The sequence below is a fragment of the Miniopterus natalensis genome, chromosome 16 (assembly GCF_054644295.1).
Source record: "Miniopterus natalensis isolate mMinNat1 chromosome 16, mMinNat1.hap1, whole genome shotgun sequence".
Classification (NCBI taxonomy): domain Eukaryota; kingdom Metazoa; phylum Chordata; class Mammalia; order Chiroptera; family Miniopteridae; genus Miniopterus; species Miniopterus natalensis.
In genome coordinates, this window is record NC_142096.1 from 21988023 (window position 1) to 22004737 (window position 16715).

The following is a 16715-nucleotide window of genomic DNA, read 5'->3' on the forward strand; positions in this document are numbered from 1 at the left end:
AAGAGCCTGGCAGGGGAGACTGAAGTCCAAATAAATGGGTATAATTACGTGAAATGTGTCTTAATCAAGGAATATGAGGCTGTGCCAAAGTCAGGGAAGGAGTAGATCCCCATCTTGAAGGAACCAGGGCAGGACTCTCAGAGGATGTGGTCTTTCTTTCTACTCTCTCAAAGGTTTGCTGCCTTTAGGGACCTACCCGGAGATAGCATATGCACACATAGCTATGACACAAAGCAATACTGGGAACTGCCATCAGAGATATAAGAACAAAGTGCTGAGTCATTTTAGACTAGAGGTATAGCCACTGGAGAGATCAAAGGAAGTGACATTTACAACAGGGCTTAAAAGGTGAGAGGATTTGTGCAAGCAGAGATGTGAGGATGGTTAGTGGGTCTTGGGCAACAAAGAAAGGGGTGAGCTCAGAGAGCTGGAGCTCAGGCTCATGGCAGAGAATGGTGGAAGATAAGCCTGGGAAGCCAGGTTGAGGCAGGACTAGAGAGGGCTTGAAAGTAGATAAAAAGTTCCTATATGCTTGGACAAAAAAAACGTTTGTTCCCCATTACCCCAAATTGTCAATCATGGTTTAAGGAAGAGCCTATTCCCATCAGAACATGAACATGTTGGAGAAGAGCTTATTCCCATCAGAACATGAACATGTTTGCTGCTTTCTTGACTTCTCTCCAACATGAACATGTTGTAGTATTGCCCACCTTAAAACAAAAACGAGAAAAAACAATAACCTCATTGACCTCACATATTTCTCCAACTACTATCCTTTCCTGCCAACCACCTTGAAAGAATTGTTGAAATCCTATTTTCTCTTGAAACCACTTTGATCAGATTTTGGCTCCACCCTCCACCAAAACAACTCCCATCAAGGTCACCCATGTGCTCACCCGATCCAGTGGTCAGTGCTTAGCGCTCATTGTCCTTGACCTATCAGAGGCCTTGGGCACAGCTGATTGCTCTCACTTTCTTGTATCACTGTACCTCTCTGCTCAGTCCTTTTCAGTCTCTTTTGCTGCTTTCTTGACTTCTCTCCAACCCCTAAATGTCACAGTGTTCCAGATCTTCATCCCTGGGTGCCTTCTCTGACTTCATTTACTTCCTAGTGATCTAATCCAGGAAAAAGGCTTTAAATACCACCTGTAGATACACTGATAACCTCCAAATTTGTAATTGCTCTTTAGCTGAGCAATTGCTCAGGGTCATGTTTCTAGCAAACAACCTTTAGGGATGAGGTAACTCCTCCCCTCCCAGACCACCCCAGCAGAGAGTGGGCTTGCTTTCCATCCTGTAAAGGTAGCTCAGTGTCCTCTCCTGCAACACAACCCACTGTGTGTGCAGGGGTCCATCATGGCCCCAAAGGGCATGAGGAATGCAACACAGATATGATCCTCTTGCTGGCTGCTCTGCTGTAATAGTCTTTTGTCTCTGACCCTGCAAGTAACAGACTAACTTGTCAGCTTATAAAATTAAAATCCCAAACCATCCCAGCTCTTGACATTAGGTAGCTGTACTTTCTTTTATAAGGAACGTAACACCTCAACTCAAATAAATTACCTACAGAAGCTTTCTATTCACAAATGTTCAACTTAATGATTTTCGCAGGAATTAAGCTCTACACAGAACAAAGCATGCCCACCTCTGCCTGCCTCCCACAGGCAGCTTTGCCAAGACATTTTATAGAGTCATTTTGAGTTTGAGGAAAAATGGACTAAAAGAGCATTTGAGAAGCTGTGTGTTTGAAACAGAGAAAGTTCTGTCATTCCTTACTGGTTCTCTTAAGCTTTAGGGTTTAAATGTTGATGTGAAAGCTGGGAAATTTTGGAAAGTAAATGGGGAGTTATTTTTGTTCAAGGATCCTTTAGGCTTCCCTCAAACTCAGCAATTCTCTCACCCTAAGGCTAGACCTGAACAAGCTTTCCTCTCTCAGTTCCCTGAATGAGCTTTTCTCATTATGTTTCACCTAAAAGTGATCTTTTAAGACACTTATGCTTTTAGAGATGACTCATTTCTTTGATTCATTCTTACCAAAATGCACAATTCGCAGGACACACAGCCAGTGTTCCACATCCTTGTATCTACGAGGGTGAAACCTGAGCCTGCCAATCCTTACACGAGACCCAAAGGCCAAAACAAATCAATCTTGTGTACAAATCCTACTTGCAAAAACGAATCAATCCCTTACACAAAAAGTGGTGTCAGAATCTACTCTTACGTCATTTGCATTCATTTACTATATCAAAAAAGATGGAATTTATGCAGTCAGAATTAATAATACAGAGAAAAAAATTAAATGTTATAACTGTAGAGATGAATGGTTTTCATGGAGGAGAAAAATGTGTCTTTAAAATAAATGGCTTTCAAAGCTTTATCAAAAGCAGAAATGAGCAAGATTCTTATCCTGATGCTATTTATTATTCTGTGTGTCTTTGCTATTAGCAAGAATGCATTATAGGACATTTCTTGCAGAAAGCCCAGGGACTGTTTCAACTCACATTCTAGGAAAGCAAGAACACAACACAACAGGCAGCTACCTACAAATTGGCGATTAACGTGATGTCTAGACAGGTTCTCATGAGAGTAACATTATTAATTAAATGGCAGTTTGGTTAATCACGATAGCCAAAGTAATTTGGGGGATAAATATTTTATTAGTGTGCCCGTCAATAAATCAAAAAGATATATTTTAATTAATCTGTGTGTTATACTATTGAGATTATGGCTGGCAAATTTTGTTTGAGGACCTAAAGAGTGACCTAATATTTCTACTATGGCACGTCTTTATCTTACTGTTTCCAGCTAATGGCACTGCATATTTCAATTACCTAGCCAAAATTCCTTTTTTGTCATCTATCAAGATATTATTAAGGCCCATTAGTGAATAATTGGATCTGACAAGTTTTCTGTTGCTATGCATTGCTCTGTTCTTTTAAAACTAAGTGTTCTCACATTTCATTATTTAAAAAAAAAAACTAAAAAAAAAAACCCACAACTCACTGAATAAGGAAGGATAGTGTGCTGCCATTATAATTAAGAAACTGATCTTACTTTCTATCAGTCAAAAGAATTATTTGGGAAAGGAGAAATACATATATTTACCAGTTCTCTTTAGTGCATAGATCTTTTCAGAAAACATAGTAACTTAATATTTTTAGAATGATCTATGGCCCTAAAACTACAGGGAAGAAATAAGTAACATAACATAAGTAAAAGCATATTTCTTTAAAAAATATTTAAATGAGTTTGTTCTCCTTTGCTGTTATAAAAGTACTTCTGTGATCATCATCTTATGTGATCCTTCTAAACTTGCTCAGCGTCTCATCCTAACCCTACCACTACACTTACCCAAATAATGAAATCAGGACTTCAGTTTGTTTTTCATTGTTAGCCAACTGGTCAACCCCTTTCAGTTTGTCCTGGAAGGAAACTTGCATTGGGATTATTAAGAAGTTTCCTAAAAAAATAAAAATTTATTTTATATCATAAAGATTTCTTGGAGGGTTCTTAGATTTGTATCCGTAAATATATAAATATGTAACAAAGCAATTTATGGTACAGCCATTAGCAGTTAATATTTTCCAGGCCTCTTAAAACAGCTGGAAGATAAACCAGAGGTCTGTGGGATAGATTTTGTTTTAGGTCAAAATTTCTTTATCAGGATGGAATTTTTTCAACCCCATCAAATCAACTCTACATATTGACATGTGAAAACAGTGTTTCAGCATTAACTTCACTGAGTTTGCTCTCAAGGGGCCTTTCTCATCAATCCTCTGGCCTTTCTTCCAGTAAATGCCAATGAACCAACCAGTAAATGCTGATGGGTCAAGCATGCCAAATAGAATGAGCTAATGTTAAAAGACATGGAAATACATTCCCTGTCAAAGAGACTAATAATATGCTAATATATACTTTAGACATCATTGTCATCTCAAAAATATCAGTGAAGACCAAATAATTTATATTACTTTGAACCAAGATAAAGATGTAGATAAGAGTGTTAAATTCTTTTTTTCTAATGCAGTATACTCTATTAGGATAGTAGAAAAATAATATTCTTTATAGTATTGAACTATCATGAAGGACTTAGCTTTATACTAGAAAAGTCTTACAGCACTCAGTCAAAATATTTGATTTATCTTTACTTACCTCCCACCAATGCAAATGAAAAGAAATAATGATTTATGAAATTTCACTTACCTGAGTTTACTGTGGAAAAAAAATTATTGAAATACAAAAACTATTGGGTAACTGTGGACTAACTATTCAATTAGCAACTTCCAAGATAGAATAAACAATGCAGCATCTAAATTTCAGTCTGTAACCAAAGTAACAAAACTAGTTGAAAAATATTTCTATTATAACATAATTCATCCATTTTGCTACTACCCTTCTCTTTGCAAAGCAACTGGAAAAGACCCAAAGTATCAATCATCTCAGTCACACTGGATAAGAGGAGACACTTGATCTGTTGGTTGTCACTGGTCGAGCTCTTTAGGGTTCAAAAGATATCTAATTTGTCTATGTTTGTGTCACTAGAACTCGTGTTACCTGAACTCATTGAACTGTTTTTCAAGCAAAAGGTCATCTTCAAAGTCAGTTCTCTAAAGGAGGGCATACACATGCAGAGAGGTACATAAAATATTCCAAAATGGAACATGTGTATTGAAAGGAATGAACAAGATCTCCTGTGGGAGCAGAGGGAGACAATATTACTTCTATACCTATTTATTTTATCATATCATTTCCTTATTCATATGTGGAATCTAAAAACACAAACTCAGAGATACAGAGAACAAATTGGTGGTTTCCAGCGGGAGGGGCTTTGCAGGAGGGTGAAATGGGTAAAGGGGTCAATTGTATGGTGATTGATGGTAACTGGACTTGTGGTGGTAATCACTTGTAGAGTATACAGATGTCAAATTATAATATTGTACACCTAAAACTTATATACTATTGCATACCATTTTATCTCAATTTTTTTAAAAGTCCAGGCCAGGCCAATGCAAACTCTCCTCTACTTAAACTCTCCTCCTCAGCCTGGGTCTGACTTCAACTCGCAGATCAGCTGTGAGGGAGGGACCCCTCGCTGCTTTCCCCTCTTCTCGCTCCACTTCTCTCTTTGGGGTGATTCCAGAGCCAAAGTGAAAGAAGAGATGGGGAACAAGGTCTTACATGGCTGGTTCAGCAGTAGTCTAGCAGGAGGTGCGCTCTGGGTATAACAGATTCCAGTTGCAACTCTTCCTTTTGTGGGTGCTTCAAAAACCCACCCCAGCCTGTCTTTAGGACCTCACCTGTTTCTCCAGATGGCCAGCCTCTCTGGTAGGCCACTTGACACTCCTACAAACCTTCTGTATACCAAGTAGCAGCATCGTTCTTCTGAGGCCACCTGCCCTTGGCAAAAAGCCCTCTGAGTGTCTGGGGTCCCACTCCAGACAGCGCAGCCAGCTCCCTCCTAACAGCTTTACCTGCCAAGCTAAGGACACACATACCCCCAACCTGCCATGCCTCCCCAGCCCTGTCTCTTCACATTCTTGTCACCAAAAGCCCATTTAGCCACAGCGCCTCAACTTTTGACGTCACCAAGTGTGAGTTAGGTGCCAAACACCTGTGTTTCCTGTGTCAAGATTCCCATGTTTCTGGTTCCCTGAAATACACCCTCACTTGGTTTGAGATAAGATGCACCCCTTGGGGTGAGAGGACCTTTCTGGACTCTGACAACTCTCGCTATTTAAGTCCTCTTGCTCTGAACTTTCGCCCTCCGAGGGACTTCTTGGCCTTCGTCTAGACAGTCTAACGGTGGGTTGTGAGTTCAGAGTCCTCACCTACCTGGGCAGTCACAAACACCAGATATATTATTCTCTGTATTTGGCCTTTGACACGGGACTATGAGAAAAGTTTCCTTCCCAATGTTATTTTATAAGGGGAAGGAGGAACACGCTTTAACAGTGGAGAGAAAGGCAAGAAGACAGACTCTATCACAGCTATGGAGGTACCTCTTTTTCATCAAAGTACTGGTCTGAGTAATTTTAGACTAAACTAGATTCAATGACAGTTTTGTCTTCCAAGAATTACAGTGTCACTGGCTCCATAGAATAAAAATTGTCTTCTCAGTATAAGTGGGGAAAAAAACAACACAATGTGAAAAGCTAGAAAGCCTAGAAGACCTGCATTTATTCTTTTTTTTTAAAATATATCTTTATTGATTTCAGAGAGAGGAAAGGAGAGGGAGAGACAGAGACAGAAACATCAATGATGAGAGAGTCATTGATCGGCTGCAGCCCGCAACCCGGGCATGTGCCCTGACCAGGAATCGAACCCTGATCGTCTGGATTCTAGGTTGACGCTTAACTGCTGAGCCACGCCCGGCCGGGCCCTGCATTTATTCTTTTAACCACCAGTATCCAAAATATAAATGATCTCTCCTATTTTATTTTATTTTATGACTAATACCTGAAAGTGAATGCATTTTATTATGATATAATTAACAAAACAACATGGTATTTAAATAGAATTTACATTCTCCGAGCATTTTAAATAATTAAGTAGATGATTGGTCGTTAAAAAAATTATGACTAATATATTTTGATCCCTTTTTTGGTTATTAAACATTAAAATAGTTGCAGTAATAATGAATGCAGCTACAAATTGCTCTATAAATAGTCAAAACTTTAAAATATATGTTCTGAATAATCTGTGTGATCTTAAAATATAACACCTGTAAATCCCAAATCAAAATCTAAGTGAAATATCTAGAAATTGTTTTTTTCCCATTCCTGTATACTTTTTTTAGAAAGCTATTAAAGCTGCATAAAAATTTAAAAGCTCCTTAAAATCACAGCTATTATGCAAAACCAAGATTTTTCTATTACAAATTCATAAACGATTCTACTATATATTCTTTATCTATTGGATTATATAGGTTCTTTAATTGTGGACATTTGGATTAGAGTCTTAAAGTACGTTTTTTCCTCTCCTTTGCAGTTGGTTGGTTTTGTGTACGCCTGTTACGTGATCAGTATTTTCATGGAAGAAGAGGACACCTGTAAGTATTGCTATATCTCCCTGCGGGTTGATTTTGGATGAGATATAGCTTCCAAACTAATCATTCTAGGGCTATGAAATCATTCCCGTTTGGAATTTAAAATGACTGAACTCACCATAGTAAAGTTACAATCAAACATTTACAAACCAAACTGCACTCAAATCAGATGACACTGAGTATTGCAACTCTCAATCCAAATTGTGTGGGAAGCTTCCCAGAGACACAGAAGCCTACGGGTTTGCTGTCATATCATGTCTTAGTAACTTTTCATAAGAAACCTAAACAGTATGCTGAGTAGAAAATTCAGGGTTGCTTTATCCATCACCAACTGTAAGTATGCTGGCTGACTGCAGAATTTTGAAATCTGACTAATAATAACAATAACATCAATACAACAATACATATTATAGCAAGCTCTGTATGTATATAAACTATATAAAATGCTCTGAGAAAACTAAAAATGACAACCTTGAAGGCAAGATATAAAAAACAAAGAGAGAGATACTGAAAAGTAAAGCAATCACATTTTAGCAGAACACTCGAAAAAAGGCATATATGACCTGAAATTATGTAGGTAGAGATTTCACAACATAGGTCAAGCACTGGCATTTCTTAAGCACCTACCTGCAAATATACAAGTCATTTGTTGGCACAACTCTGTTATGGGCTCATGTAATACCAAAGGAAATTTTAATTTGTTTAAAAATAATAATTATTAGGCAAACAAACCACACCCAACCATATCAGAGATTTGATTATATCATTGCAGTTACTGTCAGAGCTGTGAAGTTGACTAACAAAATAAGGGTCAGTTACTAGCTAGCCATTATAACTTTCTAGAACACAACCCCAAAGGGGTCTGATGAATGCTTCCCACCAAACAGATGAAGTGCATGATATATAAACTGGAATCCAGTTTACCATAAGCTCTTGTCTCAATTTAGTCTACCAAATGGAATAAATATTAGACACTGAGATGAAACCCACCGGCAGTGAAAACATGCAGACTGCATTTTATTTTTTATGCTTGCTTGGGGGTATTTTTTTATGCTAGAAGAGCTAGAAAATTTCTGACATTTCAAAAGTGCAGCTGTAATGACAACACTTCCTACTCTGAGGCTAAGGTCAAAAAGCCGATTCTTGGTGCCCTGGCCATGTGCTCAGTGGTTAGGGCGTTGGCCCTCCCATGGAAGGGTTGTGGATTCGATTCCTGGGCAACGGCACATACCTGGGCTGCAGAATCGCTCCCCACTCTCGGTCGGGGCATGTGCAGGAGGCAGCCAGTCAGTGTGCCTCTCTAATTGATGTTTCTCTCCCTCCCTCTCTCTCTCTCTCTCTCCCTCTGTACCCCCCCCCCCCATTCCTCTCTCTCTCTCTGAAAAGCAGTGGAAAAAATATCCTCAGGTGAGGATTAACAACAACAACAACAAAAGTAGATTCTCGGGAGTTCCATGAGTAGTTAGTTCCACACTCTGATGTTAATGTACAAAAAGTCAGCAGCCTGCCTCCAACTCACAGCTTAAACAGCTGGTTGACTATAACAGCTTTACCTGGAATCAGGACCAAAAGGAAATGATTAAAATTGGGGATGAATAAATACTTCAAAAAACTGAAACCATGAATGATAAATCTCAACTAAATCCCATACTGAGCAGGTACTGAAAGGGTCCTCTTCCTTCTCCTCCTCGAGTTGGTTGGAGGCTCTCAAACAATGCTAATGCTCCCTCCTGCCTCATTGTGTAAGAAAAGGCAGAATAATCGATAATCTTCTTTATCTAGTACAATAAATATGGAAAGGAGTTTTCTTGGAGACCTGTGATTTTAAGCAAAACTGGAAAATGCAAAATGACATGCATAATAAAAGGCTCATCTAAATTAAGTAAATGTTTTTTGACCTTCTGTTAGCCTTCTCTTAGAGTATTAATGTCAGTGTATATAGATTGTATGATACTGGCAGATATTATAGCTCCATTGACTTTGGTGTCTTTAATTAGCTTAAGTTTCTCTATAGAAATCTCTGAATCAGCTATTTTAATGCCCATCAAACTGGGATTGAAGCAGCTGCTAGCAGCCTATTCCATTAACGGCTTAATTCTAGTGTTTGTTATCGGGGCCATGCATTAAGTTACCAAGAGACATCTGGATATAGTAGTTGCGTTACCATCAATTCAAATAATACTTAGAGTCAGAAAGAGTCTTGTGTGCTCAAAACAAAGTAAACATGCCCTAGACCAACCTGACATGATAATCTGCTGGAAGAGAGATGACAGTGAAAAGCAATCGCAAACCTTTTAGCCTGATAGTTCTCAAGCAAGGGTAATTTTATATTTTTTATTGATAGAAGTAGGAATCAAAAGTGCACTTGTAATTGAATTGTCCCAGAGTCTCCAGAAGGCAGATGTGAGCAAAAAGAAATCTATGAAACCAATTGCAATGATCTCATAGACTAGTACAATTTGTGCCAACACATAGCTTTTTAGGTGCAACAATGGACTGCCCTTCGGATGTGACATTACCAACCCACAGCCAAGAAGACATGTCTTTTTAATTGTTTTTCCAAAAGCAAAACATAAAATAAGAAAACAATACTGCTAGCTTACCAATTTGTCTAAGTACACTTCTGGAAAGCTTATTCTGAAAGGTAACTGCAAATATATAATGCAATGTCACAGTATTTTGGCAGACAATGTATTATTTATCATTTCCTAGTCCAACTAATGAAAATCTCTGCATTATTCAGAATGCAAAGTTAAGCCTTTCTCTTGGACTGAAAGCTGTCAGCCAGCCTTAAAATTAATAACAGCTACCTGCTTTTCTTCTCTGCACTGCTAAGTGCTTCTGTGGGACTAGCATTTCAGTGATGGACATTTATGAAAGGTACTAAATGCTTGAGGAAACATTTATTTCCAGCCACCCATCTTCTGAGTTATTTCTCAGCCTTTTTTGCTCACTATTTCCTATAAAGACCATGATTGCAGGTCAAAGACAACGAAATAGAAAGCTCACAAAAGGAAGAGTGCTGATAGGTGAGGTCAATATTTTATATCATTCATTCTAATGAAAAAGCTTATTTATATCTCTCTGTTTCTTTGTTTATTTCTTTTTAAAATATCTATCAATCTCTATGAGCACTTTTGTGAAACCAGGATTCTTGGAATGTATTATCATAAAAACCTGTCAGCATCTTGTTTGTGAATCATCTACTGCTGAAAATGAACTTGTGGGCTTGTTACTATCTTGTCAAGTTAATTGAAAAGAATGTTTTAATTCAGGGAAGGCTGGAGATGAGGCACAAAAGGTGCTGAAAATTGCATTAATTTTTATAAATATTGCCAGACTTTTTCAGAGGATCTGTTGCTAGCACTATTCCTTCTGATGTTAGCTTGCCAATTATAACTGGGATAGCTATTTGGACTCACAAAGGCCAGTGTGGGTTGTATATGTTGAATGGTGGGAGGAAAGTATATTGAAAACCCTAACAATTTTAAACAGGAAATGAACTCCCCACATGTGGGTTCAATATTTTACATTGAACAGCTCAAAGTAGCTCTTTGTACAGCCATCTGACCCTTGTTAGTATACTTTTGGGGAACTTTGCAGGGGAAGGAATCATGTCTATTAGAAAAATATTCCATATCTCTACTGCTCCTTGAGGCTTCCTACAGGCTATTGGCCTGTCTACCCATGAGTTTCTTTTAAAAGAATAAGGTGATATTACCATAGTAATGATGTGAATTGGATATAAAAAATAACCCCTATCTCCTCCTAAGAATTTAGCTCGGTAATGTATGGAGAAGACGTAAAGAAGTAGAGTGACCCAAAGGCCAGGCAGGAGGGTGAATGGAAAAAGCAGCAGAGTGGATGATCCTCTGAACCTGTGCTCGACTTATTTCTTAATTAACACGATACCCTACTTGTAGAGGATGGGACTCATGTCTCACCCACCCTAGAGTCCCAGGACTTGATTCAGTATCTGGAACATTAGAGGAAATCGGTAAATATTTACTGTATGGAATACTTAGTAGGGGAAATATTCCCATGTCTTTACATGTCTCATCTCTCATCTCTTTCCTCACTCCTTACGAAAATTTAAATTTCCCATTCCCTGCACTGCACAAAAATCTGATTAATTCACAACAAAGTATAAATGGTTTGTGCACTTATATTCCCTGGAAATTTTCATTGGCTACAATCTGTGGCCTGATTTGACAGAAAATTGACACCAACAAGCAGACAACACCTACACCCCAGGGGGAGGGGGTTCATTGTCTGTTTCCACTTGAAATTGGACTTTAGAAATGATTTAAATGAAGGTGGTCCTAACTCTGCCAGTCTCTAGCTCTGTGCCCTTTAACAAGTTACATCACCTGTTAGGGGATCCCAAAGGCACTCAGCTCTATGGATGACGCCCCTGTGGCTGGGAGATTATCTCAAAGTACAGCCAAGTGGCTCACATTTTCTTCTTCATTCATTTACGAATGGCAAATGGTGGCAGCTGTTTCAAAACATCCTGATGTCTCTGCTCCAGATTAATAGTCGATGGAGTGTGACGCTTTGCCTCACCCCTAAAACAAGCCCTCTTCACAGATGCCCGCCGGGCTCTCTCTGCCCGCCTGCTTCGGACAGGCGGGAGCTCTCAGTTATCACTGTGACCAACAGCCCCAAGCTGCAATACCCGTCCTTCCCTGGACAAGGAGGGATGAGGGATCTGCCATCCAGATGGTATGGAATGGAAGGTGAGGGATTTGGGGACCAGATGTGATTACGAGGGAGCAGAGTAACAAATTTAAAACTTCGCACCCTCGTGGCACCCGAACTGCACAGTGAGGAAACATGAGCTGTGAGGATTTTATGTGGATCCTGTGCAGTGGTTTCACTCTGGATGATTAGTGGGGAGATTTAGAAGCCCAGCAGGCGGAGCAGCTGACAGCGTTCTGGCAGAGTCCCCTGTGTTTCCACTTTAATTCTAAATTCAATACCTTTATCCCAGCCCCACGCCTACCCTCCGCAGCCCTCCCACTAGGCTAGTCCTGCCAGCCGCACTGCAGATACGCTGACCCCTCATTCCTACACCTGTCCCGACGCTGCCCACTGACACGGAGAAGCACAGGCCTGCGTCCCCTCTCCCTGAGACAAGCCCACACTGTGACAGGTGAGCCGGCCACCCTGCCCTTCCATCCTCTCCCTCAGCCCTCCCTGGTTAGGCCCTCCCCCAGTTCCCTTAAAACGGCAGGCTTACTCTGTAAGCCCTGGAGCTGAGGGCCTGGGACCTGGCAGGTGTCCTCTTGCGGGCTGGGCTCAGCCAGGCACTGGGGGCTGCAAGGGGACCCGGGACAGCTCTGGGGGAAAGGAGAGCGGCTCTGGCAGTCCTGCAGCAACCAGCACCTCCGCAGCTCCCTCCTTCAGGGCAGCTCAGGGAGCCCCAGGCACGTTCTGAGGCTCCTGTGCCTGGGGGACAAGAGCCCTGCTCCCTCCCCGCAACTCTCTAGGCAGGCTCCTTGCTGCCCTGGGCCTCGGTTTCCTCCACGCCGAAGGTTTACACTGAGTGTGCAGACCCCAGTCGGGTTACACAGGGACCCCACAGGATCCTGAGATACTGCAATCGCAATGTGGAATGTGAAAGAGCCTGTTTAACACAAACAAACCTGCAGCCTTAACTCTCCCTGCCCTCATTCCAAAGACTTTGGAGCCCCTACTCCCATTTTAGGGGCAAGAAAATGAAGCCCAGAATGGGGGTGGGGTTCTTGGCACCCTGAGACTGTCACAGAGAATGAAAGCCCAAGACATGGATTCCCTTCAGCTCCCAGCCTCTCTGCCATCGGAACTACCTTCATGTATCCACGGTTTTCTTTCTTTTCGTCATGTGGCAAAAGAGGCCTACATTCTGTCCTGTGGCTTTTGTGGCTTTTGTGTCCACCCCTCCTACATATTACGGCACCTTGCTCGATTAACTTTTCTCTCTCTCTCTCTTTCTTCCTCCCTCCCCTCAAACTGCCCAGTTTCTTCCTCCCACTGGACCTTTTCCCTCCGCTTATGAACAGAGTCACATAATAAAAGGCATTAGCCAGACTCCCCTCCTGGAATGCATTTAGCTTCCCTGTCTCTCATGCCGCTTCCCTTCACATCCATACTTTCCTCTTTTTTTTTTTTTAATAATTTTTTTTCAATTACAGTTGACACACAATATTATATTAGTTTCGGGTGTAGAGCATAGTGATTAGACATTTATGTAACTTACGAAGTGATCACAATAAATCTAGTACCCACCTGACACCATGCATAATTATTACAATATTATTGACTATATTCCCTATGCTGTACTTTACATCCCCATGACTATTTTAATAACTGCCAATTTGTACTCCTTAAGCCCGTCACCTTTCTACAAAGTAACCCAGACTTAGTGTTCACTTTCTCACCTCCCATTCACTGTCAGCTTGCTGCTGTCTGGCCTCCTGTCCTATATTATCACTGAAAATGCTCTCTCAGCGGCCAGCAATGACCTTCTAATTGTCAAAATCACTTAGATCTTATCGAGCTTCCTTATAACTGATGGCTTCGGTCACTGTTGACTGCCCCCTCTTTGAAAAATTTCCCTTCTGGCTTCCCAGGCAATCCCATCCTCTTGGGTTTGGCCAGGCAAGCCGATCTCTTGAATAGCATTTATTTTATCAATTAAAAATTATTTCTAATACCCTGATGCAAATTAAGCAGATTTCTGATGCAACTACAGGTAACAAATTTTGAATACTTGCTCTGGCTACCTTTGGAGTGATGATTTATCAGTAAGTCCTTAAAATGTGAACTTGCCCTCTCCACTATATAGCTTATACACACACTGTTACAATGAAGCATTTAAAGTAAAATCAGCCAATAAATCAGAAGCATTTCAAAGTAAGACCAGACAATAAAACAGATGCTTATCCCTTTTTGATAACAGAATGGCACATAATATTCTCAAGAGCTATATTCTTGGATCATATATTGAATGGAAACCTAATTTTAATTCCTTCAAGAAATGTCACAAGTCACCAACAATAAAAAGTGTATATGGAATACTCATTTTCATGGGCGTTACAGTAAGTACTTTATTAACCAGAAAAAAATAATTTAGTGTTCTTTCTGGGAGCAGTATTTGAAACTGGAATCTAAGTGAGGTATGCAGAAGTATTCACATAACCTGAATGCCAACATGCAATAAGGAAAATCATATGTCCCTCCTCCCAAGTTGTATGTACAAAGTAAGTTAATTCTAAATTATACCTAATAGCCTTCTGGTTTTGTCCACATTTTTTCCTCATAGAAGAAAACAGGATCTCTGTCTCTCTCTCTTGCTCTTGCTCTCTGATTGTAGGAACAGAAGTCTACATTAGAGTTCGTGATGTATCTCAAAGATAGCTTTCTTTACTACATACAGTTCCATCAATTGCAAAACTTATAAAGCTCCCCAGTCCTTAATTTTATAATAGCCTGTATCCGAGACTAGCCAGCTATTCACTAAACCCATTCTTTCTTCTCAGAGCAGCTCCCTGCAGTTAGGTGTCTGCATGAAACTAATTTCTAGATCATGGAAGTGAGCAGAAGAGATGCACCCACTGCCAGGCCTGTTCCCTAAATAACTTCCCCATATGGTTCTCCACACTCTTCCCCTTTCTACCTGGTGGATGCAGACAAGCATAGAAGCTTTGGTAGCTACGTGTTGGAAATGGTGGAACCACAATACTGAAGGGACTTCAGTCACTGAGCCATTGCTTGGAGGAGAGTTGACCACATACCTTGGGACCACGATAAGTGCCTTTGAGGTGCAAGGCGCTAAGGAGGACCTAGGAGGGTATGTCAGGGCCTTCCCAGAGTGCAGCCCCTACAGTAGAAATGGGCAGGGGTTCTCCTACCACTGAAGGGAGTAGAGCTTTTCAGGCATTCCACAAATGCACAAGTTCCTCCTGTGGGCCTGGAAAAGTCCCTTGGAGGAGATGGCACTGAAATTGAGACAGAAAGGATGGAAAGGAGCCTGTGAGGTGAGTGGCAGGAGGAGAGCATTCCTAACAGAAGGAACAGCAAGAGTATAGGGAATCACTTCTTGGAAGAAGCTTCCAGAAAAAACAAAGGGTTTGACTTCAGGGGCAGCTTCATACTGGACACTCTGGAGGGTCAAAGGTAACCTGGACTTTCCTGGCCTGTTGACTCTCACAAGAGTAGTGAATTAAAAGGCAGATTGTAGTAGGACTTAACTTTCAACCTGTGTTCAGCAGGAAGGCTTCGTGAAGATGAAAAACATATCACTTAACACGCTGTGAGAAAAGATAGCGAACAGCTTAGACTTTAATATTCTGTTTTCATTTGTTCTATATTTGCCTCATTTTCTTTTTTTTATTTATTTTTTATTTATCTTTATTGTTGAAAGTATTACAGATGTCCTCCATTTTTCTCCCATGGCCCCCCTCCACCCGGTTCCTGCCCCCCCCCCCCAGGCCTTCTCCACACTATTGCCTGCGTCCATGGGTTATGCATATATGCTTCTAAGTTCTTTGGTTAATCTCTTCCCACCCCCTTTCCCCCCTTCTCTCTGAGATCCCTCAGTCTCTAAATGCTTCCATGCCTCATTTTCTATTCATTCACCTACATGTTTATTTGGAAAAGTAAATGAAGTATTTCTTTTTTATTGAAGGGAAACAAAGACTGTAGTGACTAGTCCTAGAGTTGAAGCCAGGGTGTCATACTGATTGTTTTCCTCCTAACTGAGACACCAGAGACACAGGAAAACAGGTGAAGGCCTGCATTTCTTTAGAACTTTGTTGCTGCATATTTTCTTTCTTTTTTCACATTTTGAAAGCAAAGTCAGACTTTAATGATCAGTTTTCTGCATCTTGGTATTTTTTTTCCAAGCAGAAGCCATGTTTTTGTTAAGATACTACATTTCAATGGGCTATTCTTTCCCCTTTAGCAAACATTCCAGAGTGGTAGGTTTTAGGAGGAGTTCCAATTTATTGCTTCTGGTGTCCAATAACCTTGGAACGAGCGTCTGTCTCTGTGCCCCGAAGGCCATGTTATTTCAGAAAGTTACAGCTCTTAAAATCGTTCTCTAATAAAAGCAAGTGCCACTAATTCTAAGTAAAGTGAGCTTTCCAAATAAGACCAGCTGTGAACATTTAAAAAAAGAAAGAAACTTCAACAACAGGAGTCCATAGTGAAAACTGTACATAGATGAACTTTCTCAGGTGTCACTGCACATTTCTGATGTCCATGAAAGAAACTTTTCTGCACTGAAGATTCTATTTGTAGTTATTCAGGGTTTAAATCACTATGCAATTTATTAAAGTGATTTTTTTTTTAGCCCATTTAACAGAGCTTTTTATAATAGTTGGTGGAACAAGAGGAGATCTTATTTGATACTCTTCAAATACAACTAATTCAGCAACCCACACCACCAGGTCTCAGATGACATTAGATTTGAGTAGAAAGAACTTACTATTAAGAGTTTCTGTTTGGTTGGTGTTACAATTGCTAACTCTCTAAAATATTTTAATGTCTTCCCACATGCTAAAGGCACTTGTCATCCTGTTTCTCAATACTTTGGTGGCATTCCATTTGCTTCTTTCAACCATATTGCCTCAGAATTTTGTATTCTTTCTGTATTCTAGGTAGGTTACCAATTCTTGTAGGTATT

The 16715-nt window shown here is 40.3% G+C and overlaps 1 protein-coding gene across 4 annotated transcripts in view; it reads left to right on the plus strand.

Moving 5' to 3' along the window:
- Positions 1-16715, plus strand: part of NKAIN3 (sodium/potassium transporting ATPase interacting 3) — a 358537-nt gene that overhangs the window by 319813 nt on the left and 22009 nt on the right. For 3 of the 4 annotated variants that reach the window (XM_087825397.1, XM_087825400.1, XM_087825398.1), the window contains exon 5: positions 6988-7048. The exons of the other annotated variant lie outside the window; for it this stretch is intronic. In XM_087825397.1, the coding sequence (XP_087681523.1) occupies positions 6988-7048 (61 nt within the window). The remainder of the gene's footprint in view (positions 1-6987; positions 7049-16715) is intronic. 4 annotated transcript variants of the gene reach the window in all.